Genomic DNA, 25,422 nt, shown 5'->3' on the forward strand with positions numbered 1-25,422 from the left:
CCTACAGTAGCTTAATTTGTGGAGGACGAAGAGAAAGCACCCATTTGGTAAATGAGCCAGTGAGAAATAATAACTTTTAAGTAGGGTCCAGTGCCTTTTCGATACTTTTATAATGGTACCGGCGCCTAATCGGTGCCTGAACCAATACTTAAAAAAAAGAACTACAAAAAAAAAAAAACTATGGATAACATTAAAGAACATTACAAATATTTAAAATAAATCCATAGCTTTCACCTTGGATGCTCTCATTTCTCAAGTTGTGCTTCCCTTAATCTAAGGCTAATAGATGAATTTCACAATCTGGCTCATTATTTAATACAAAACCACACATAATGCTTCTACTGTATCTCTGTCACTCACTCTGATATTAAGTTAAGATGAGTGCGGTCTGTCACTGTCTTTAATCAGTTCTGTAAATTACTGTATGCTCATTCTTTATAAAGTAGCAACAATGTCGTTTGTAAAGTACATTACTGTGCAAGTCTTAGGCACATTAGTATTTTCACCCCAAAAAAGGGTTTTAAGCCAGTTATTTATATCTTTTCCTTTAGTGTGTCAGTAGGAAATATCAGTTTGCCATTAATTTGAATAACAATCTAGTGCGATTTTGAATGCACAAGCAGTTTGACAATGGCAAAATAAATGTTTGGAAATGTAAACTGTTATTTTATACTGACACACTACAGCAAAATATATAAATAACTGGCCGAACGCCATTCTTTTGGGTGAAAATACTAACATGACTAAGACTTTTGCACAGTAGTGTATTTATAAAGTACATATGATTAAATTAAGTATATTTAAATAAGTGTAATTAAAGTGTTTGTTCGTTCATCTGTGTTAAGGGCTAGATTTTCGCTGGAGGAAACACATGTGGTGTGACAAACGAAAACTTTACAGTAGCTAGATGAGAAACCGACTGCTCCCTCGTGACCTTTTGTAAACTGTATTTATGACAAAGAACTGCACAGATACTGATATTCTAACAATCTATCGATAAACACATACCTTGTGTCCTCTGTCTCTGTATGAGTCCGCTCGCTGTCTGCGGTTTGAAGAGCGCGCTGAAAGTTGGAGAGGAGACCGGTCTGACGCCGGTCTCATATGAAATTTAAGGGGACTGACTCTGAGGCGATCGAATACTGGTTCCATACCCAACCCTACTTTTAAGAAATATATTTTTGATAAACGAACCCAAAACTGGCTATGTCCTGGCTAGGGTGTGATGTGATTTGTGTCGTGAAGGTGCGATGGATCGCGTACAAACCAATAGGATGTCGGAATGGTATATGTTTATACTTCTCATCCAACCACAATCAAATTCACTCCATCCGAATGGCGCGATTTATCTGGATAGGTTTTTTTTTTTTTTGAATGATGACAAGCCGCAATGAAATGGCAGTAACGAAGCTATTTTTAAAATGTAAGGAGTAGAAAGTACAGATACTTGCGTGAAAATGTAAGGAGTAGAAGTAAAAAGTCGGTCTGAAAAATAATTACTCAAGTAATGTATAGATACCCAACATTTCTACTTAAGTAATGTAATGAAGTATTTGTACTTTGTTACTTGACACCTCTGTTTATATATACATAATAAATATACACAGTACACACACATGTATTATGTAAACAAAAACCTTTATTTTGGATGCAATTAATCGTTTGCCAGCACTAATACACACACAAACACTAATGATGAACAGTTTGCAGTCAGAAAGATTAATTTATGCTGTTCAGCACAAAAGCATTAAATTGATCAAAAGTGACAGTAACAGCATTTATAATGTTTCAACTGATTTCTATTTCAAATAAATCATGTTATTTTGAATTTTACATTCATTAAAGAATCCTGAAAGAAGATGTATCACTGTTTCCACAAAATATTGAAAGTATCTATCTACACTGATAATAAGACATTTTTCTCAGTAATAGCCTACTGAACAATTCGGCTTTGCCATTACATTTTAAAATGTATTAAAATATAAAATCATTATTTCAATGTTTTAATAATATTTTGCTTTATTCACATTTATATTGCTGTTTCTACTAAATATTTTATGAAATAAATGCAAGCTTGATGATCATTCTTTCTAAAACATTGAACGGGCTAAGACCATTGTCTCAACATCCAGACAAAAATATGCTTCATACAAACAGAACATTTTCAACATAATTTACTTTTGCCCGCAGTCAAACACACATCCCATTTAAAACCATAATGATTTTTAATTCAATTACTTGTATAATTCCAGGGAAGGGTGTACACCCTTGGGCTATTATTACAGTTTTTACAGTGAATACCGTGGAATTGTGTTCCCAGTATTGTTCTTCTCATTTTTTTTACTTGCCTGATTTATTCACACAAAATATTTAATAAAGCATTTCAAGTGTTGCCCCACTTCAGCTATTAACTCAGATCATCTGTCTCTCAACTGTGTGAATTAAACATCAGTTCCAGGCGGAAAGAGAGCAGAAATCAATAGTGGGTTTGTGACAGCATCACACAGCTACAACACAAAAGCTATTGTAAAGGCGCTACTCACAAGTGTGACAGCAGGGAATTCTGGCTCGCAATCTGAAGGAGCACTACTGTTCTTCTGTGTGGGTTTAATGTGCACAGAGAATTTCTTCACTTCGCTTTTTTTCCCTTTCGTTCCATCATGGAAAAGAAGAGTTGCATTATTGCAAGTTAGCAATGCCAAGTGTGCTCTCGTGCGAGCCAGCCAGACCCCTGAAAGCTGGCGGCTGCTTTTCTTAGGGTGACTTTCCATTTGCTTCTTTTCCCCGCTCACTCTGTCTGAGGAGCCCACATGCCGACTGTATTTTATTCTCCTTTGCTATTTCTCTCATTTCTCACTAACCCTCTCCTCTTTAATCTTTTCTATTTTTTTTTAAAGCCGCTCAGCACAAGGATGATTTTAGCTTCCCACAAGGGGGAAATTTTGGACACCCTGCATTCATTCCTCCTTGAGATGCGCTTCAGCTAAGAGGTCGACACCAAACAGCTGGCACACAAAATGGCAGTTTTTAATCAGTGACTGCTCCAATGAAACTTAGCTTATGCTTGCTGAAATTATTATGTCAGATCATTCACAAGATGACTTTCTCGTTCTCTTGCTGGTTTTTTTTTTTTTTTTTTTTGAGGGCGTATTTAGAGTGTCCTGTTGACTTGACTTGACTACACTTGACAGATGAGATAGATTAAAGTGGAATTGGATTGTGTCTTGTTCATTAGTGCAGTGCCAGCTGATGTTCAAAGTGATTGATGGGGAGTGAATTTTGGGGTTTTTAGAAAGCGACAACTGTAATAAATTTACATAAAGAAGCTTTGCAGAAATGAAGAATGAGAGAGCAATAAACTGAGCATCAGGGATCCTTCGAAGTAGAGTTTACATAAATTCACAGAAATTGCAAATTAATTAATGGGTTAGTTCCCCTAAAATGGAAATTCTGCGAATTTTTTTACATGTATTTCTAATAGAACCTGAGAGATTTTTGTCCCTCTATTTAAAGTCCATACAACCAAAATTTGGGATTTTAAAACTTTGTAAAAAGCATTTTATTTAAATAAAAACATTGATCAATGCACATACATAGTTCAAATTAAATATGGTAAATCCTAAATAAAAATCTGAAATCTCTTGAGATTCATTAAAAATATCTTAATTTACATTTCAAAGATGAATGTTTGTTTGTTTGCTTGTTGAATCATCGTTTGATGAAAATGGTTGCAAAGACACACACAAAAAAAACTAAGTTTTGTGAAGGTGACATTGTGTTGTGTGACCAAAAGTTTAGAAGGTTTTACCTTCAAAATGCAAAACATTCTGACACAGTTATGACCCATTTTACACATGGAATAGCTGTTATCTCTTATGACATTCTTGTTAGGACGCAGTATAAAGTGTTTTTTTGTTTTATCAGGTGAATTAAAAACACTGCTCCCTCTGGACCGTGAAGAAGAGGAGGCGCACAAGATGAAGGTGCGTGCTCTGGATGGAGGTGGACGCTTTTGTGAAGCAGAAGTTGAAATCACAGTCGAAGATGTCAATGACAACGCTCCACAGTTCACCTCTGACCCCTACACCTTCACTGTGTTCGAAAACACAGAGATAAACACACCTGTGGCTCGCCTGTATGCCTCAGACCTGGACACAGGTGAGATCTTCAGTATCCAGATCAATAATATATTTATTTAAAAATATATCAAAATAGAAATTGTGTTTGTATATAGGCCTATAGGTTTCCCTAAATATTCTCCAATTTTGCAACACTATGGCCTGTAAAAATCCACTCTGATTTTCATTTTCATGGATTCTTCTCTTATCATCCTTTGTTCTGCACTCCATATCCTCAAGCAGAAACATTTTGTGCTCTGTGTATGTTCCTATTTCACTTACTTTAAGTCTTGCCTATCTTTTATTCTTACCTCACACAACCTTCGGATCACCGGTTACTTTTTGAAACCTCCTAAAGTTGTGAAATACTAGTTCAACTCTATTGGCCACTACTATGATATGCTTTTACCTGCACTTATAGTGGAGGTCTATGAGACTAGCCTACAACTAGCCAGCTGCATCATAGACTTGAAATGAAGCTGCCTTTCAAGTGATCAGTAGACTTACATGCATACTGAACTGCCATAAAGCAGCTGCATTCCAGTTATTTGGTCTGACTGAAACTTTGTAGAACACAAGAGATTGTGTTAACTGGCTATAATGAGAGAGTGTGTCTTGATAGATAGGATTGTACTAGCAAGCCACAAATGAGGCTTACTCAAAAATACATTAGAGGGATTAGTGTACTCTATCTTCGTCTTGTTTGTTGTGTGTGTGTTTTCCCCAATATAATAAGTGGCACTCACTCACTTCTTAATATGCAGCTCAGGACCAGAGGTTTTACAACTGAATCTTGTGTAGAATGAATTTATAAGTCATTATAGTTAAGCAAATGAGACACAGACACACTATAGGTTCTTGCAAATGATTATAACTGCTGGAGGCTTTGCCATTGATTTGAGAGCGTCTTAATCTGCAAATTGTATTGATTTGTTGGCAGTCTCTATGAATTGTTTGTCCTTTCTTATTAAAAAAATATGACAACAGCAATAGAGGGTGAAAAAATTGCGAGTTTCAGTTGTGCATTAAATGAAGGAATAATTAACAAATATAACTGATAGAGCAAGTGTTACTGTGAAGTTGTTCAGAAGTTTGGAGTTAAATGTCTATATTAATGTCATTGTGCTTTGTGTGTGTGTTAAGGTTCTAACGCAGAGGTCCTCTATTCACTGCTGGACTCTGCTGATGGTGTGTTCTCCATCGAGGAGGAGACAGGCGTCGTGCGTCTGGAACGTCCTCTGGACCGTGAGCTGCAGTCACTCTACACCCTCCGTGCTCGCGTCACTGACCGTGGGAGCCCGCGCCCTCTCTCCTCCCTCACCACTGTCAGTGTTTCCATCCTGGACATCAACGACAACCCTCCAGTGTTTGAGCGGCGCGAGTACACTGCCACCATCGCAGAAGACATTCCGGTGGGCACACAGGTGCTGCAGGTACACGCAGCCAGCCGAGACACAGAAGCAGGCGCTGAGATTACATACTCCATTATCAATGGAAACGAGAGAGGAGCGTTCCGCATCGACCCCCATACAGGTAAACACAACAGCCTTGATGAACCTGTTGAGATCTCTGCAGCACTGGCTCTCAGTTCAATTTCGAAGGTCTTATGCTTACATGAATGGCATTTTATGGCCTGGCTCCAGAATATTGGTCTCATCTTATAACAATGTATACCCCAAACAGTAATCTTCACTTTTCTCAGCGTGCTCTTTCGGTTGTCCATCAAACACGTTTCCACCTTCCTTAGGTGTTAGAGCTTTTTCTACATATGCACCTAAGATGTGGAACCTACTTTCAGATGAAATTGTGAAGCAAAAAAAATAAATATTGAAATATTTGTCGGTGCCAATAGCTATGGGCAGCACGCTGACATTGGTGTCCCGAGTTTGAATCCCGACTTGAGGACCTTTCCTGATCCCGCTCCCCCACCAACCTTATCTCTCTCTCTCTCAATTTACTTCCTGTCAGCTCTGATCTGTCCTATCATAACAATGGTTTATTTGGTTATTTTATTCATTCTTTATTTATTTATTTAATTATATGGGAAATAAATTCTTCATTATTTAGATATTTTCATGTTCCTTGACATCTCACTGATGTTTTCTTCCCAGGCGGTGTCTTCGTGATCGAGCCCTTGGACTATGAAACGGCACACGAGTTTTATCTAACAGTGGAGGCTACAGATGGAGGAACGCCACCGCTCAGCGACATGGCCACAGTGAACATTAACCTGACTGATGTGAACGACAACAGCCCCATCTTCAACCAAGATATTTACTCTGCTGTGATCAGCGAAGACGCAGAACTGGGAAAGACCGTGCTCACTGTGAGTCATCAGCTTCTCTCTCTGAAGCACTTCTGATTTTGTTGTGTCCTGCTCAGGTCTTACATCATCTCCTAAAATCAACACAGCCCAATGTCAAACTAAAGCTCGGTGACCCACACCAACCTTTAATCTGCAGTCTTCTATCTCGCTCTCACTCTGGTCATTTATTAGAGATATTCTTGCCTTATCGTGCTGAATATAAATTGTCAGTTTGAAGGTGAGGCTTTGATACCCAGCTCTGTTTCACTTGCGTGTCTTCTGATTTCCCGCGAGAGTCTCAGCCAATAGTTACTGACTCGTGAGGCAAGAAGGGCGAAAGGCGGGGGTGTTGCATACCTGAGTCTGTGGTAATCTTTATCTTAACCAGGTGTGTGTGTTTCTCTGTGTGTCTAGGTCATGGCTGATGATGCAGATGGTCCATCCAGTAATCAGGTGCGCTTCTCAATCATTGATGGCAATCAAGGCAGTCCTTTCACCATCGACCCCATTAGAGGAGAGGTCAAGGTGGCCCGCCAGCTCGATAGAGAGAAGGTACAGAACACTCAGGTGTCTCGGCAGCAGGTACATTGGCAGTCTGTTCCTGAAACCTAATGATGACATTTTGTTTTGTTTGTTTTTTAGACTTCAGGTTACACTCTGACTATGTTGGCCTTTGACAATGGAAGCCCGGCTCGTTCCAGCAGCGCTACAGTCAACATAGATGTCTCGGACATAAACGATAACCCACCTCTGTTCTCTCAGGCAAACTACAGCATCATTATACAGGTCTGTTTCCTCAGAGGAGATGATACAGTGATCAATAGTCTCTCTCTAATACCTGCTTATTCTAAGGAATTCACTCTTATTCTGGTTTAGGGTCACTAGACACAGATGCATTGGCATGTTCACATAGAATATGTTTTTTTATTCAAAATGCAAAAAGTAACTATTCTTAATATTGATGTGTCCTAACATGTGTCTTGTTATTTGTTAGTTAAAATACACTTAAACGTAAAATAGTTTTTCATAAAACAATAAATTAAACACCTAAGCTTTCAAATCTTTAGCTTTTTTGTTTGTTGAAATAGTAAAAATAAAATAAAGAAAAAATAAAGAAAAAAATATATATATATGTATGTATATATGTAAATGTATTTAATAAAATCACTGAAATAAGTACAAAAATTTATATAAATAAAAATTATAAAAATGTACATGAATTTACTAATTAATTTATACTCAGTATAAACAGTAAGCAATCATCTTTTCTACTTTTTATGATGCAAATAAATATCAGTAGATAATAAATGATAAAACATGTCCTAGAAAATAGGAAATAATGACTCCCTACATTATTTTCGACAGATTATTGTGTTTCACGCTGAAATTCATCATGAAATTTAAAAGCATTTTGATCACTGTTCCCATATGCCTTTTGAAACATTGCTCTAAGGAAAAATCATTATTAGTCACCATAAAGAGCTTGCTGGCTCATATTAAATATAATCATAGCTTCTCAATGTGAGCTGTAAAAATTGTTACATGCCAAATTCGCCTTAAGATGTTAAAAAAAAGTGTGAATGTTGTAGGTCTAAATGATAAAACCTTTAACACATTCTGCATATGTTGTATAGGAGAACCAGCCAGTCGGTACCAGTGTTCTCCAGCTGACCGTGTCTGACCGTGATGCCTCCCACAATGGACCTCCTTTCACATTTTCTATCATCAATGGGAACGAGGGTGATGCCTTCCGAATCACTTCTCAGGGCATGCTGGTCTCTGCAGCAACTCTGAGCCGCCAGAGCCAAGACTTCTACCTTCTGCAGGCCCAGGTGAGACCTCAATCTCCCCCTCTGATTCTCCAACTCCCACTGATGCTAGAGGGGTCTTGTTCAGTTATCACTGGAGGTCTGAAGGGATAGATGAATAGTAGAGCTAAGGTGAAGCAGCGCTTGTTCAATACTCCCCACACAGACCGGGCATGGTCAATAGAGTATGATGAAGGAGCAGCCAAGAAAATCATTACAGCTGTCTTATTCCCAGTCTCCTCTTCTATGCAATGGGCCACTTTTCAATTTTGATAGTAAATTCAATATCTTTAAGTCTTAATAAATTGCATTTGACTTTTTTAAAGGACAGATGCTGTTATGAATATTTTTGATATATAAAACAGTTTATTATAGTAACAGGGGTTGATGTACTAAATTAGACCTCTAGTCATTGAATTAATACATTGTCACAAATGTATATGTATATATCATACATTTTTTCACTACTTCATTAATGTTTTATTAGGGCTACAGATTGCACCCATTTTGTAAAAATTGCGAAATTAATATGGATTGTGAAATGGGAGGCAAAGTGATAGGTACAAGAGGACAGAACAGAAGTAAATAACATGAGCCAGGCTCAAACTTGTGCAGCTGTCTATTGTTTCAAGAGTAAATCCAGGCCCGAGTGCTCCCTCTACTGACTCTGACTGGACGTTTTGCATGGAAAGGCTGAAAATAATTGCCAAAGTCGTTCTGCCCTCAATACTCAATTACACTTCAAACAGCTGACTTGATAATTTGGCACCATATGGTAGAAGACTTATAATCTATTGTTTTATTTAACAACATTTATGGTGCTTACTGTTCCATGCTGTGAAGTGAAATATATCATAGGAGGTATGAAAACAAAACTGTTTTGACACTGACTCCTTTATGAGTTCTGTCTTAGTTTAATACTCACATACCACGTGACAGCTGCTTTCTTTGCGTGTGCTTTGAATGTGTGCGCTCAGAAAAACCACATATGAGAACTTTTAACTAAAATGGTTTAAATCGCATTATAGACTTGATAATCAAAATCAAACAAATTGTTTTAGCAGAGTATCTGAGGTCCTAGCTGTAAAGGCACAGTCCTATTCTGGAAAAGGTGGCGGGAAGCTGCAGCTCATTTGCATTTAAAGAAACATGCACAAAGACATGTTTCAGAATGATATAATAAATTATCTGTGGGGTATTTTGAGCTGAAACTTCAAAGATATATTCATTGGATACATGGGACTTATATTAAGTATTGTAAAAAGTAGGGATGCACCGATCATGATTTTTCATGGCCGATTCCGATACCGATTTTTTTACAGGCCAGCTGGCCGATTCCGATACCGATTTCCATATTTTTTTTTTCTTTAAGCAACAAATAAGAATTTTGGAATTTGGTTTTAAATTAAAAAAAGGTCTTTACCAGTGAGACTAAATAAAAGTATGCTATATAAATAAATTATTCCAAAATGTTAAAATCAATAAATGTTGGTGCGAATAAAACAAAGATGCAAAGCGTTTCATTCGTCCAATTAAAAAAAAAATTAAGGTAATGATTCACATCTATATTTTTTACTTTAGCCAGGGAAAAATAAATAACTATTGTCTGGAAATAAAAATATAGATGTGAATCATTACCCTAAAATTTTTTAATTGGATGAATGAAACACTTTTTTTCAGTGTGCTACAGCAGGTGATTTTAAAATCAAATTCAGTCGATGTAGTTTGAAGGTAAAATAAAAATAATCATCCTATACAGAACTGACGTTTACTTCTGGCTTTTCAAATGTGTATGCAAGTTCTACTTTACAAAAAAAAAAAAACATTTCTGTTTTATCACAGTTTAGTTTCGTTTCTCATCCAACACGCGAGAAGTTGAGCTGAACATCCCTTCACTGTCTACACGTGTGTAGGGCGCGAACAGTTACAGTACGCTCACGTAACTTCAGTGCGCGCAGGAAAGGCTCTTATTTTGTGCAGTAGGCTTTTCGCTTCCTGCTATCTGTGCCTCAGACATGTAGCTCTGCACTTCCAGTGCTGAACAGCTGCCCGTGTCCTGCGCACAGATTTCGAAATACTTCCACAGAAATGACATGATAGCGAATGATTATACATTGTAGTACATTGCGGGCGCACTTCTGGAAACACAGGTGAAATTAAGCAAAAACCGTCCGGTTCCGATCTATGGCCGCTCAATCGGTGCATCCCTAGTAAAAAGGGGCATAATAAGTCTTCTTGAAATCATGACACCTAAGTATAAAACTAATGATTTCTAATTGTTGCAATTTTGAATCCCAAATCTCTTGGCTCTTTTGCTCTAGGTAACAGACAGTGGTCGGCCACCATTGGTCTCCACAGCATTTGTCAGTGTACGTTTGATTGAGGAGAGCATCTACCCTCCTGTCATTCTCCCCCTGGACATCTTTATCACCACGGCAACAGACGAATATTCAGGCGGGGTCTTGGGTAAAATCCACGCCACAGATCAGGATGTTTACGACACTCTTACCTACAGCCTCACACCCGATAGTTCCTCTACCTCCGAAAACTCTGGCCTCTTCTCTGTCTCTCCTGCTGATGGGAAACTTGTAGCCCGTGGGAATCTGGATGCTGGTCAATACGTCCTTAACATTACAGTGACAGATGGCCGTTTTACTGCAGCTGCCCGAGTCAATATTCACGTTCGGCAGGCAACAGCACAAGCGCTCGATAACTCCATCGGCGTGCGATTCTCTGCAATAGCACCAGAGGAGTTTATCGGAGATTATTGGCGTAACTTTTTGCGGGCTTTACGGAACATCGCCGGTGTCAGACGCGGAGACGTGCAGTTAGTCAGCTTGCAACCTGCTGCCGATGCCTCCGGCGACCTAGAAGTACTTCTAGCTCTAGAACGGTCAGGAGGTCCTTTCCAGCCCCAGGAGGTGGTGTACAGGAAGCTGAACGCCTCCGTTGGGGTAATCGAAGAGATGACTGGAGTCCGTATTGTACGAGTTGTGAAGAAACTCTGTGCTGGTTTGGACTGTCCTCTTAGTTACTGCCAAGAAACCGTTTCACTGGAGACGGGAGCAGTGTCGGCCTACAGCACGGCTAGGATTAGTTTTGTTTCGCCACGTCACATGCGCACTTCCAAATGTCTCTGTGAAGGTAACACAGACATACAGACACCAAGTATATCAAAGATATATTTCACTTCCAGTCTAGAGTGATGATAACCCTTCTATGTGTGATTATAGGAGCTGAGTGTCCTGTCCTGAGTAAACTCTGTGAGGGAAGCCCCTGTCCTGATGGCATGGAGTGTGTAGAAGACCCCACACACACCAAATACAAATGCATCTGTCCTGAGGGGAAACAGGAAGAGTGCTCAGGTATGAACACACATATTAGTGCAACTCACACTCTATTAAAACCATATTAATGTCCCATTCTTTTATTAGTGCTACTTGCTTAAAGTATCCATATTACTTGAGTTAAACTTGTCCTGCTGTATTTATAGTACAAAGCAATAGATGTATATTAAATAAAGAGACCAAGCCATACATGGAGATAAGTGTTATTTTTGTATTGTTCATGAAATGGACATTTAGTTTTGCTGCATTAGAAATGTAATGTTGGGTGTGAACATTATGATAACAGCACTTATAAGTTTGCCCTGTGTTTTAGAGCGTCTGTCACTGACATTCAGCGGAAATGGATATGCACGGTACAGGCTGATGGAGAACGAGAATAAGGAAGAAATGAAGCTGTCCCTCAGACTGAGAACATTTTCCACCCACGCTACTGTCATGTATGCCAAGGGCACAGACTACAGCATACTGGAGGTGAGTGTGTACTCTTAACCCCCTCAATCCTTCCAAAAAAAGAAGAGAAAACAGAATACAAACAGAAAAGAGAACACATATTTGGCCATCATAAGTTGACAATAGTTGACACAGAATATGCCGGTGATGCCCAAAATGTGAAAAAATAAATAAAAATAGCATGCCCAAAAACATTGCATTTGGAGAGACCCTCCTTTATATATTTATGCATAAAACATACAACTTAATGGACATGTTTGTGTGAGCTGATATTTTATTTTAGAAATAGAAATATATAATGTCAATTGCCTAAATGTGGATTTGAGATACTAAATATTTGAATGGACTCCACGTGTTTGCCATTCTTATATAGGGGCAGCATGAAAAACAAAACTATCTGTGTGTGTTTCAGATTGTGAACGGCCGCCTGCAGTACAAGTTTGACTGTGGCAGTGGACCTGGTGTGGTGTCTGTGCACAGTACCCAGGTCAGTGACGGACAGTGGCACACTGTCTCTCTTGAGGTAGATGGTAACTACGCTAGACTGGTTCTAGATCAGGTCCATGCTGCGTCTGGCAAAGCTCCGGGGACTCTCCGCACCCTCAACCTGGACACCAGCATGTACTTCGGGGGTCATGCACGGCCAACATCTGGCTCAGGAAGACTTGTGGTAAATGGGCTGCGGGGTTGTCTCGAGGGGATCGTGTTTAATGGAAGAGAGCTGCCGTTATCTCAGGTTCGAGGAGTTCATTCAGTCTTGGAGGAGCTGGTTGAGGCGGCTCCCGGTTGCAGCTTGGCTCCTCCACTCCAGGGCTGCTCCAGTAACCCCTGTACCAATGGAGGCACATGTTCATCACTGCTTAACGGAGGTATGTGTGTCCATTTTTGTTAGGTTTTTGACTGGAGTCATTGTAGTTCAGTCAGATATAAGACTGACTAATATGCTGTATTGTGTTGTAGGGTATTTCTGTAAGTGCACCGCTGCATTCATGGGCACACACTGTGAAGTCACTATCAGCCCCTGTGCCTCTAATCCCTGCCTCTATGGAGGCACATGTATCCCACAAGGAGGAGACTTCTACTGCCAGTGCAGAGGACAGTACTCTGGCCAACGGTGAGAACACATGCACTTGTGACCACAGAAGTTATTCTGACACTGAGCAATATTTCCATTATACCTGTAATCAAATGATGTGAAGTCTCTGTCATTTTAGTACCGTATTTTTCGGACTATAAGTCGCACCTGAGTATAAGTCACATCAGTCCAAAAATACGTCATGATGGGGGAAAAAAACATATATAAGTCGCACCGGACTATAAGTGGCATTTATTTAGACCCAAGAACCAAGAGAAAACATTACCGTCTACAACCGCGAGGGGGCGTTCTACGCTGAGCAGCATAGAGCGCCCTCTCGTGGCTGGAGAAGGTAATGTTTCTCTTGGTTCATTTCTCTTGGTTCATGTCAAATTAATTTTGATAAATAAGTCGCAGCTGACTATTAGTCACAGGATCAGCCAAACTATGAAAAAAGTGTGACTTATAGTCCGGAAAATACGGTATATGTTGGTACAAATTCAATATGTCTATAGATAATTTTTTTTAACCTTTTAAAAAGGTTTTCAGGTACTTTTTATATTATTTTTGAACATTAATATTTCATCTTTTTTTGATAACTTGGATCATTCTGAACATGTGTTATCTTTATTCCAAAAAAAAAAAAAGATGCAATGCAATGACAATCATACATTTGTAAGAGTGGTTTAAGTGCCCAGGTATTTTTAGGATAACTTTACACTGTCTGAATAAAGAAATATTTAATCATATCATATATCATATCATATTATATGACACTGTTATAAATGTGTCTAATTTTAAATCTTTTTTTATTTTAAATGTTAAGTCTCTGATTTGTTCCTAATACTTTTAATTCAAATTAAGATTTTACACTGACCTTATAGCATTACACCACATTCCTCTCTGTCTAATTATTTTTAAAGTTTGATATTTCATTAAATCAGTTATTTTTCCATTTTAATGTCATTTTGTACACTCCATGTGTAGGGCAAATAAAAGTAAGCTCTGTCAATATTTTCATAAATTAAACTTCATTAATATGCATGGTGTGACTCAAACTAAAAAAAAAAACTTCAGAAGTCCATGTGGCATTCTCAGTAATTCCTATTAAATTGGAAATTTAATCAGAAGCTTTGGGAGGCGATGTGATTAATAATCAGATTTAATTCAGTAAGACAGAATCAATTTTCTCTGAGAAATTTCTACTGCAATTAAAAACTATCCAAACACAGTTCTTCCTATTTAAAGTTTATCTAAAGCTGTGCATGTGTGAAGTTTCTGAATGACATTTTGGCTCTTTGTAATTTTCTACCAGGTGTCAGCTGGGTCCATATTGCACAGATAACCCGTGTAAGAACAGCGGCAAGTGCATCGATAGCCTGGATGGTCCTGTGTGCGAATGTGAGCTGGGTTTCCAAGGAGACAGGTACATCTTTTGACCCATCTAATAAACCTTTGAGACTTGATTGAATAAGTCAAACATATATTAAATTGGCATAATGAAAAGTTTCTTTGAGATGCTACATCTGTTGAGATGATACCTAGATGAGATTTTTTAAATGAAAAAATATATATATATTCTATTCAGTAAGTATACATTAAATTGATTAAAAGTGACAGATTTCCATTTTAAGTAAATTCTGTTCTGTCGAACTTTCTATTCATTGAAGAATCCTGAAACAAAACTATCTAATTTAGTTTTTTTTTTAGTAGAATTAGCATATTAGTGTGATTTCTCAACTTCCATGGGATAATAGCTGCTAAAAAATCTACTTTGCATTACAGGTATAAATTAAATTTTAAAATATATTCAAATAGAAAACAGTTATTTAAAATTGTTATAATACTTCATAATATTCCCATTTTTACTGTTTTTTAGTTCAAATAAACAGCCTTGGCAAGTATTAGAGATGTCTTTCAGAAACGTTACATAAATCTTACTTCAAACTTTTGAAAGTGTTGACTGAATATGCAGCTTTGTATTTATAGTGCATGCTTTTATGTGTGTTAAGGTGCCTCAGTGATGTAGATGAGTGTCTGAAGAACCCTTGTGGCAATGGTGGTCAGTGCCAGAACACGTACGGCTCCTTCAACTGTAACTGCTCTGTGGGCTTCAGTGGGCATCATTGTGAACTCCGTTCTGAGATCCGCAACGAATTTGTCTCCACCTCTTGGAACATCGGCTTGGAGGAAGTAATCGGAATTGTCGTCTTCGTTGCCAGCATCTTCATTCTGGTCCTATTCTTCGTTGTGGTTCGCAAGCGTATTTGCCGGCGCTCAAAGTCCAAATCTGACGATGACGACAAGCTTGGCATAGGCACAGGAGCCTCGCATGCCTTCCTCCATCGGCCGTACTTTGACTCCAAACTGAACAAGAGCATTTACTCCGACATCCCGCCGCAGGTCCCTGTACGACCCATCTCCTACACTCCCAGCATTCCAAGTGACTCCCGTAACAATCTGGACCGCAATTCGTTTGAGGGCTCAGCCATACCAGAGCACCCAGAATTCAGCACATTCAACCCCGATTCAGTGCACGGGCACAGGAAGACGGTGGCTGTCTGTAGTGTAGCACCTAACCTGCCTCCTCCCCCACCCTCCAACTCCGTGTCTGACAGTGACTCCATACAGAAGCCCAGCTGGGATTACGACTACGATGGTATGTACAGAGACCCATCCGGAATCGAAATGTCATGCTTGTGACTTGAAAGACAATCTATTTTATGGGCTCCGAAAGTGAGGGAAAGTTTGTGTGACCGTTTTCTTCTCCTCACAGCTAAAGTAGTGGACTTGGATCCGTGTCTAAGTAAGAAACCGGTAGAGGACAGCGCCTGTCATCCTTACAACACCAGAGGTAGCATGTCTGAGGTCCACTCTCTCAGCTCCTTCCAGTCCGAGTCATGTGACGACAATGGTATGTATGGAATAGAATGCATTTGCTTTTACTCATCTTATAGATGAGCATAACCAGCCAGTTAAACTACAGAATATTTGTGAAATACTTCTTTGATATTTATACTGTATGTTTCTCTGTAAACAAGATAAGAAAGAATAAGAAAAAATATTATTGAAAGAATACTTCTTTAGCAGACAAAAAAGGCTATGTTTGGAATGGAAACACCTAATGTACCTTATACTGGGATATATCCTGACAGTATACGACAAATGCCGTATATTAATTTAAACCAAAACATTTGCGAAGAAACAGTTACTTTAGCTGCACATACAAACACAAAAATTCAAAAGGATATTATATTTATACTACAGTTTGTTTTGGTTCTTAAATCTTATTGGTTGAGAACCGTGAGATATTGTACTGGTATTGCTACAGGAACACCCTTTCGAAATTTGTATCACTCCGCTTGCCATATTTCTCACAGTAAATGTCATGGCGGACATTCAAATCCACTATAATTTAAAAATAATACTGTTTTTGTGTCACGGAAGGTAGTTTTTAGATTTTTTTAGGCGATAATGTACTTGTTAAGGCTTCATATATGTGGTTTGTTAATAATGATAGCATCTGTTTGAAAATTTGCTTCGACATTTTCGGAGAGTTGAGCTCGAGGGCGTCAACGGCCATTCAGCGTTCATGAACCCGCCAAGAGCATCCTCAAATTGGCCAGATCTTCTGTAATTTGCCGTTGGCTCTGATGTCTCTTTAGTAATTAAACATTAGATATAATTAGTTCTGGGTAATTCTATAGGCAGTCTTTGGTCTCATTTATCTATAATTTGTTCCAGAGCAAATAGTTTTGGCTGAGGGCAAAATCTCATCACGTTACATTTTATGTAAATTTAATGCTGTATATTAGAGCGCTGCATTTGTACTTTTGACTGAATTGGCTAGAGACTTAAGATGATGGCTGTTGTTGTTGTTTATTATTTAATAAATAATATTTTATATAGATAATAGTATTTAGTATTGGGAAACAGTGTGTTCCTGACGGTGATTTTAGTGACATTGTTCTACAAGAGACTGTTTTACGAGTGAGCAGTAAAGACTTTACACTGAAAGAGACTGAAATGGAAGTTATTTTAACTTTTAATAACAGCTTGTAAGACGGAGTTACCAAATGTGGTGAGTAGTGCTGTCAACAGAACTACTTGTTCTAAAGTGACGTTTTTCGATATACGAAATTTTTCGCATTTTAACACACTCGTGTTGTCAAACTGTTGTATAAACACAATATCACACTCTTAGACGTGAGATATGACTGTGTATCATATATAAAGCCATATCGATATACAGCCAAATTTCTTGTATCGCTCATATATTTCTGAAATGTAAAGCATATCATTTTATGAAAATATTTGTTTTTGTCAAAACGTTATTCTTATGAGGATAACATAGACATTACAGTTGTACTTTTCCACCAGTCCTATGCTGCACACTATGACATAATCTTACTCGAGCTTGACTGATATTTAGTTATCATCTCATAAATAAACCTGTATCTGGTAATATTTGTTCATTCAACATTCTACACACTACTGCACAGTACATACACAGTGTAGAAACTTCACCAGTATTCTATTCCAAACATAATCTTAATCTCTTGCTTGTTCTTTTAGTTGACAGACCCCTGTACAGTTTTTTCTTTTCTTTTTTTCCTTTTTTTTAGTTTGAACATCTGCTAACCCTGTCTGTCTTTATTTTACTGATGTAACTGAGTGTAAAGGATGATATTTTTTTGGGTCATGTGTTATGTCGTTTCTCTCTCTCTTCCTTATCGCTGCACTGGGGCTTCAGCTCCCATTTGGATCAAATCGCACCACAGACACCGAGCAAGGTTTTAAATAAAGGCCTGCTCGTAAGTGAACACTCGCCCACGGTGGAAGGAAGTGATCACTAAAGGCCCTGCGAAATTCTCAATGCATAAAAAGAAGAAAGCTTGTCTTCCCTCTAAGCCCCCTCGTCTTTTTCTTTTGCCATTGCCCAGAGCAACTTCTCTTAAGTTTTTCATCATTTCAGGGCAACATCTGAGAATGTGCCATATAGTATCTTTATTAATTCTCTGTGTGAAATTCATATTTTGGGGGGTTTTTTTTCTCTTCTTTTTTTCCCCTTCCTTTCTTTGTTTCTCTTAATGAAGCCAATGGATGGTTGAAGACATCAGCACAGAGTGTAAAAACAGGTTATGACAAGTACACATGATGGGTCTCCAGCACACACAAAACAAGGTTTCTGTTGACCCTGATTACTGTGTCTGAAGGCCTTGTCACATGACTTATGACAGAACTGTGTGGAACATACTGTCAAGCTATAGCATATCCATGCATGCACTATTTTGCAGTACTGTCAAACCTTGTAAGTTTCAGATTTTATTGGCTGATCAAAGCAACAAACGATAGTTGTGTTGAGAAATGTATTGAAACTAGGGATGGGTCAGGATGTTTTATTTTAGTATTATTTATATTATTCATTAATATCATGAATTAGCTTTTTTTTTTTCGTTTAATGTTTATCTTTTAGTAATTTTATATGCGTTTGTCATATTTAATCTGGCATTATTTAATTTAAGTTTCAGTTCTTATTTCAGTTTTGATCTAACTATATTTTAATATTTATGTTTATAGTTATTTTTTAATTTTGTAACTATATTTGATTTCAGTTCAGCTTCATTTTTAATTACAAAAAATTAAGCTGAACTTAATTTTAGCAGTATTAGTTTAATCTCTTGGTTTGTCCCATTTAAGCATCAACAGTATAACCATTAAAAAAGACAATAACTTTTTAAACCTCATCTCAAATTCTGTTGTTGCTCTCCAAACAATGAATGCATCAGCACCGCTAAACAATCGTGTCTGAACCTGCTAGATGATTTTTCAAATGTCATTTGACCTTACATGAGTCATGTGAAGGGGACTGCAGTCATCTAACCATTGACTCTTGACCCTCATTTGACCTTTTCAACCCCTGACCTTGACCTAACAACTCCCCCACTGAATCTCTGATAAACACTAATGCATTATATTGAATAAATTATTCATATTTTCTTAAAGCCCATGTACCCGTTTTTCCTCTAAAGCTTGAACCCTGCTTCTTTCATTTTTCTCCATCTGCTGGTTTTGGTTTGGGGCCAGAGAGTGTCTTTGTTCTATTTTATCTTTGAGAATTTTCCTGATCTTTCCTTTCACCACTCTGTTAATGTGTGTAATCATGAGCACAACATCAGCCGTCACTCCCACTGTCTTCACCAGAGCTCAACCCAGACGTGTGCCTTACCGACACTACCGAATCCCTCTTGCCATTAACCTATCTCTTAGATCACCCCTTGGCAGAAGCCAAAATCCCATAAATCCAATTAGTATCTGTTGTTCTGACAGTGCCAGTCAATCAGTTCAAATCCATCATCTTTGTCAGATGTCAGAATGCAATGTCTCATCGTGAGAAACATTTTTTTCTCTGTTTCCTCTCTCCCTTGCAATCTTGCCTTCCAGTGTTTCTTTCCTGTCATGTTTACTTCTGAAAAATTAATGTTAGATTTCTCTTATCTGCCCTTTTACAAGCCTCCCTAGTGACAGTAATCCACCTTGTCAGCTCTGTTGTTGACTCGGTGGAGAAAGAAGGTAGTATTTTGCTGCTTCAGTGCTGATAATTGGGTATCTGTGTCGTTAGTGTTCGGTGGGTCTCCAAAATGCCATTTTCTTCACTTAAATTACATCTACAAAGACAAAAAATGTAAAATGACTAATCACATCTTAAGAAATTCGATCAAATGCCTCATTAGCTAATCAGGTGCCTTATTTGATTTCAGTGGCACATGATTGTTCAGCTAATTTGAGGTGGAAAATTGCAATCTTACCAAGACTGATTTCACCTTCCCACCACGTTTCTGTGCAAGCAAATGGCATGAAGATCATGTCATACTTTCACGGTTCCTACATTTGTATCCACCTTGGCCTGCACTCTTTTTTTCCCAACAGTGTTTTTTGATCTTGTTGTATTTGACATTTTCTCTAACTCTCTTTTCTCTGCAATTCTGTTTGCCTTTTATCTAAAGAGTCTTTCTCGGCTCATGAACACAAGAACCCAAGAGGTGATTTATTTTTATTTTGTATAATTTGCCTGAAGCCTTTCAATTTGATTTTTTTGTTTTATTTTGGCTTGCTTACGCCCTTCAGTATAACACAACTCTGCATGTCCACAAACTCTGTGACAAAAATAGTGTCAACTTAACTCTCCTTTTCAAATCAACTCACTACTTTTGGTATTTAGAAATGAATGGAGTTTGTGCAATTTTTGTCACAGCTTCATGTCATAAAGTTTTTGTGTGTGTGAGAGAGTGTTTCCAGTCTAACTTGGTGTCGTCTCCCGAAAATTCCCTCAAAATGGACAAATGGATCTTTGAAAGCATTGACTAACTGATATTGTGAAGTTGTCTTGTAAATCCACAAACAATAGACATATTCAGAGTTAAATGTACATGTGTGATGTGTATATTTGTGTGCACTCCTGTAATATTTGTTGGTGTGATACTGACGTTGCATGCTGTTGGTTTTAAATGATTTGGCTGGTATTAACTGAGTGGTTTGAATTCAATTCAACTTCTGTTCACAGAATAAATTGCAATTATAATTGTTTAGTATAAAAACAAATGCATATTATTCTAAATAAAAACATCTTTATGATGCAACTTAACATTAGTGTAATAAAAGTTATGGCAGAAGCGTTAAAACAATGGATTGGTGGCTAGCATTGTTTTACCAATTTCCTGCTCACCCTCCGTTTTTTTATACTACTAAATATTAGGTTAAAATAGGTTATGAATGCCATTCTCAAAATTAAAACTGACCTCTCTGAAGTTGAATTGACCCCAGCCTTTTTTTCAATGTGTATAACCTAATCTAATCATAATATATATATCATTTATTTATTTTATTTTTTTATTTATTTTTTCATATTGTGGCACTGTGATATTTATTATTATTTTTGTCTGACAGGCTATCATTGGGACACGTCTGACTGGATGCCGAGAGTTCAACTTCCTGGAATCCAGGAGTTTCCTCAGTATGAGGTAGTGGAGGCCCCACCCACCCTTTACAGTGACCCCGCCCTGCTGGACACGGACTACTATCCCGGCGGATACGACATTGAAAATGACTTCCCTCCCCCACCCAATGACTTTCCTTCCCACGATGACCTGCCCCCTCCTCCACCCGTGCCGGAGTACGGCGAGCGCTACAACACATTGCAGCCCGCCACACGAGTGTTAAACAGCGCCCCCTCTAGTCCTGGAGGGTCTGGAGTACGCCAACGCCCACCCTTACCCCAGCTCTACAGCCTCACCCAATTCCTTCCCAACCACCATTACTCGTCAGACCCCGAACCCCAGACCAACCCCACCGGCACCATCACATCGTCCTCCACCGGAGGATACGGACGCAGAGGATTCCCGCTGGGCTACGGCTGTGACTTCGATCCCCCTGCTGCCGATAACATGTCGCTGTCGCTCTACACGTCCACAGCGTCCTGCTCGGACATGTCTGCCTGCTGCGAGGAGTCAGAAGTGATGATGAGCGATTACGAGAGCGGTGGAGAGGAGGAGGGAGCGCAGTTTCAGAGGCTCGTCATACCGCCGCTGGACTCTCAACATCAACAGCATACTGAAGTCTGACACTGGATCCAGAATATCAAAAGTGCCTAAATGAAACCCTGCTAGAGGAGACTTGACTGTGTGTTCAAACCTTTACCACACCACATACACGGTACACTAATGTAGTCTTACACTTAACGTTAATGCCAAACATCCAAACGCACACATTGTATACATCTGTATCTCACTCGAGAGAGAGGATTTGAAAAGACTTGCTTAAACATGACTTCTCTTCGCTAGCTCTTGTGGGCTGTTATTAATAATATTATTATTTAACAGTATTGGGGAGAGCATTAGACTTGGCTGTGCCAAATAATACGTTGATTATCATGCACAAGATCATGTTGAGATGTACAATTTACACAGAAAATATAACTGATATGTTGTCATGGATACTGGGAGAAAAGCATCATTTCAAGCATCAAGGGGATATCTGTATTTGTATAGATATAATCATGCAAATTGATTTTTTTATACAAATCCTCATTCATTTGTAATGTAAATTTTCATGTACAGTTTTGATTTCAAGGTTTTACTAGGTTTTTGTAGATATGTTATGCTTTTTTTTTTTTTTTAAGAAAGACAGGAAAAAGTAGTGTGCCAACTCAAATGCTGTGTCATTATCAGCCTTACTGTATGTTCATTGACAAGCAAAGAAAAAAACACAAGAGAATCTTAAAAAAAATAATAATAAAAAATGTCAAAGTTGTGAATGTGTGATCGTCACAACATGTTTATTCCTGAAATTATGTCTACATATTCTTGTGATGTGTTATGTTTTCTTTTCTTTTTCTTTTTCTTTTTTTGTTGTTGTTTGTAAATTGTGACTTTGAAACATCTTTATTTTTTGACCATGAAAATGACCCAGTATATTTATAGTGCGAGATTATTCACAGACATGTGACTTTTTCAGGGTCTGCTTGTGTGTGAGCAATGCTATGGTCTTGTTTTGTGATTTTTAATAAATACTGCCACTAGCTTAACTGCTTTACTACTGGCAATAAATTATTCTCTAAAATGGGTGATTGTCTTGCATGCATTTATTTACTTTTATACTTGTATACTTCACAATTATAAAGGGAGATCAATGCATCAATGTGTTGATCTGTGATTAGAGCATGCTGTGTTGATTATAATTTAGATGCATTATTCTTGTCAGCAACTGTGACAGCAACAAGAAGGGAAACAAACCTCTTTAGAAACCCTTAGTTGTAGTGCATTTAATTTTCTATGAATTTTAACAGCTCCATTATGGCATGAAAATAATTCAATAAAAGCTGTTTAATGTTTTTGAAAGACATTTCTAATGCTCACCAATGCTGCATTTATTTGATCAAAATACTTTACCAAAAATTATAATCTTACAAATGATTTCCATTTCAAATAAAAACTCGTCTTTCCAGAAATTAGAAAAAAATATTAAACAGCAAAAACTTTTTTCAAATTTTATAATGATAACCATTATGTAGAATGATTTCTAACAAACCACAGAAAACCAGAGTAGAACTGTTGCAAAACCAAACAACACACAATGCTTCAACAGTAGTGTGTTTTCCTAGATGATTCAATGTTCATAAAGTCACTTGCTCATAAAGTCATAAATACTTTTCAAAGGAATTGGTAAAGTGATTCAAATGACTCGTGCATAAAGATGGTCACTTGTCGCCAACGTACTGGCATGTTTTTCAACACTTTGATGCCATAAATAAATAAATAATGAATGAATGAACACAGAGCAATGCTGTTGAATAACACTTGATCTGAAGTAATTCTGAAACAACTGCATGCAAATTCTCATTTACTGATTTTATTTATAATGCTTTTATTATAGAAGTCTAAACATTTCCTTAAAAGTCTGAAATGTGCATTGTTTTGGAGGGTCATTCTGACAACTACATTCTGACAAACTAGTCTTCCTGTATTTTTTTTCTCTCTCTCTCTCTCTTGTGTATAATACTAACATCTATAAATAGCCTACTGCTTGTTTTGATATGCACTTTTGCCTGTTTGAAATAATAATAATGTGCTTTATTGCCCTATCATTTGACAGACTCGTTGAGTTTGTTGTGCTAAATGACACAAATAGGCTAATAGTAGCCTACAACACTATGATCCTTCAGTATTTTTGGGGGGATTGTGGCAGCTTTACTTGCTCCTGAATGCACATTAATTGATTAGTCATCAACAAGTTTGAAGGGGGAAATGTGGTATTTAATCGAATAAAACAGACCAGGACAAAAATTCCATGGCCATATGTCATCATGATACAAATTTTAAAATAAGGCGTTTTAAGCCATTATGTTGCAAATTAGTTAAAACATTTCTGTTTAAGCTTTTGTGTCAGTGTCTCTATTTAGACAAATTTGTGGCTGTCTGTGAGGAATTTTCAGGAAGGCTGATACATAAATCCAGAATTATTATGATTTTTAAAAATACTTGCACACACAAATTATATTCTTCTTTATCTTAAAACACTCTTGATAATTATTAACGCATAATAATCCCACCGATCAATACGACAAGTGTAAAGCGTTACCGATTTAACCGTTTACCTGTGCTCTAGTCTTACTTTAGTATTTTTACAAATAAAAGTAGCCTATAATAATTCCAACAATAAACTAAAAATAAACTAAATAGACTACACTGTCAGAAATTGATATCATTTTTACAATAAATTTTACAACAATGCATTGTATTCATGTTTTTACTGTAAATGCAAATGCATGATGGGAAGTTGATGGACAGTCCTGTAATATTATTGAAACTACACCGTAGAAGCATTATTTTACAGCCACTGCATAGCATTGTGGGATAGCATTAAAATTGGTACACAGAATTGTGTTATAAGAACGTCCTCCAAATATTGAGTGTTGGTTCTGGGAACCTAAAAAAATATCCAGTTGTCTTGACGTTAGAGCAACGTTTTTAAAAAGTATGATGTTCCCCAAACATTCTTTCAACTTCATTTTGATTTAAAATTCAACAATCCAGGAACGTTGATTTGTAACATTCCAAGAACATAAAAAAATATCCAGTTTCCTTAATGTTAATAGAATTTTATTTAAATGATGTGTCACGGTTGTGATCTCTGGGTTTTGCACTTTGTGGGTGAAGTCTGTGTGTTACGCGTCAGCACTGATTAGTTTGTGGGCATCTCCGTTAATTGTCATCAGCAACAGCTGTTTCTCATTACCCATCCCTATATATTGGCTTGTCTAGCGTCTTGTGTTCGATGGGGGCGTTGTTTCATGTTTGTAACCCATGCCTTGCTTTCTTGTGTGTTTCTGCACAAAACAAACTTTAACTTCAGCCACAGCCTTAGATGAACTGAAGTTAAAAGACATTAAATCTTTCAAGATCTTATCAATCAACTCCACAAACAGCATTACCAGCTTCAATTATTACTAACCAGATTGACTTTCTTTGTGTCACACATCTACAGAAGTTCTTATTGAGAATTTACAAAGGTTTATATGTTGACGTCTTATTCTAAAATGTTTCGTTTGAGGTCACCATCATGGTGATAAGTATTTCCATCAGTTGGGATCTTGAACTTCGACTTTTCTTAAGTTGTTTCTTCTACAGCAATTGCGATTGCTTTCAGAAAACATTTCTGCATTGATAAAGCAGTTGAACATACCCGTTTTAATAACAGTCTAATGACTGCATTAAATTGGTTTATATAACTCAGCTGACATAAAATGAAATCATTTGAAACA

At 37.6% G+C, this 25,422-nt stretch overlaps 1 protein-coding gene across 8 annotated transcripts in view; it reads left to right on the plus strand.

Moving 5' to 3' along the window:
• Window positions 1–22,725, plus strand: part of LOC132143519 (protocadherin Fat 1-like) — a 105,128-nt gene extending 82,403 nt beyond the window's left edge. For 3 of the 8 annotated variants that reach the window (XM_059553799.1, XM_059553803.1, XM_059553801.1), the window contains 17 exons: window positions 3,925–4,158; window positions 5,262–5,651; window positions 6,230–6,444; window positions 6,838–6,975; window positions 7,066–7,209; window positions 8,058–8,255; window positions 10,553–11,375; window positions 11,465–11,596; window positions 11,892–12,049; window positions 12,441–12,897; window positions 12,989–13,142; window positions 14,419–14,529; window positions 15,116–15,762; window positions 15,880–16,017; window positions 19,617–19,676; window positions 20,111–20,146; window positions 21,051–22,725. In XM_059553799.1, the coding sequence (XP_059409782.1) occupies window positions 3,925–4,158; window positions 5,262–5,651; window positions 6,230–6,444; window positions 6,838–6,975; window positions 7,066–7,209; window positions 8,058–8,255; window positions 10,553–11,375; window positions 11,465–11,596; window positions 11,892–12,049; window positions 12,441–12,897; window positions 12,989–13,142; window positions 14,419–14,529; window positions 15,116–15,762; window positions 15,880–16,017; window positions 19,617–19,676; window positions 20,111–20,146; window positions 21,051–21,724 (4,709 nt within the window). In that variant the 3' untranslated portion in view covers window positions 21,725–22,725. Of the gene's footprint in view, window positions 1–3,924; window positions 4,159–5,261; window positions 5,652–6,229; window positions 6,445–6,837; window positions 6,976–7,065; window positions 7,210–8,057; window positions 8,256–10,552; window positions 11,376–11,464; window positions 11,597–11,891; window positions 12,050–12,440; window positions 12,898–12,988; window positions 13,143–14,418; window positions 14,530–15,115; window positions 15,763–15,879; window positions 16,018–17,856; window positions 17,918–19,616; window positions 19,677–20,110; window positions 20,147–21,050 lie in introns of all 8 variants that reach the window. The other 5 variants (XM_059553804.1, XM_059553805.1, XR_009434253.1 and 2 more) reach the window with 4 other exon arrangements.
• The last annotated feature ends 2,697 nt before the right edge of the window (window positions 22,726–25,422 follow it).

The sequence above is a fragment of the Carassius carassius genome, chromosome 7, assembly GCF_963082965.1.
Source record: "Carassius carassius chromosome 7, fCarCar2.1, whole genome shotgun sequence".
Lineage (NCBI taxonomy): Eukaryota > Metazoa > Chordata > Actinopteri > Cypriniformes > Cyprinidae > Carassius > Carassius carassius.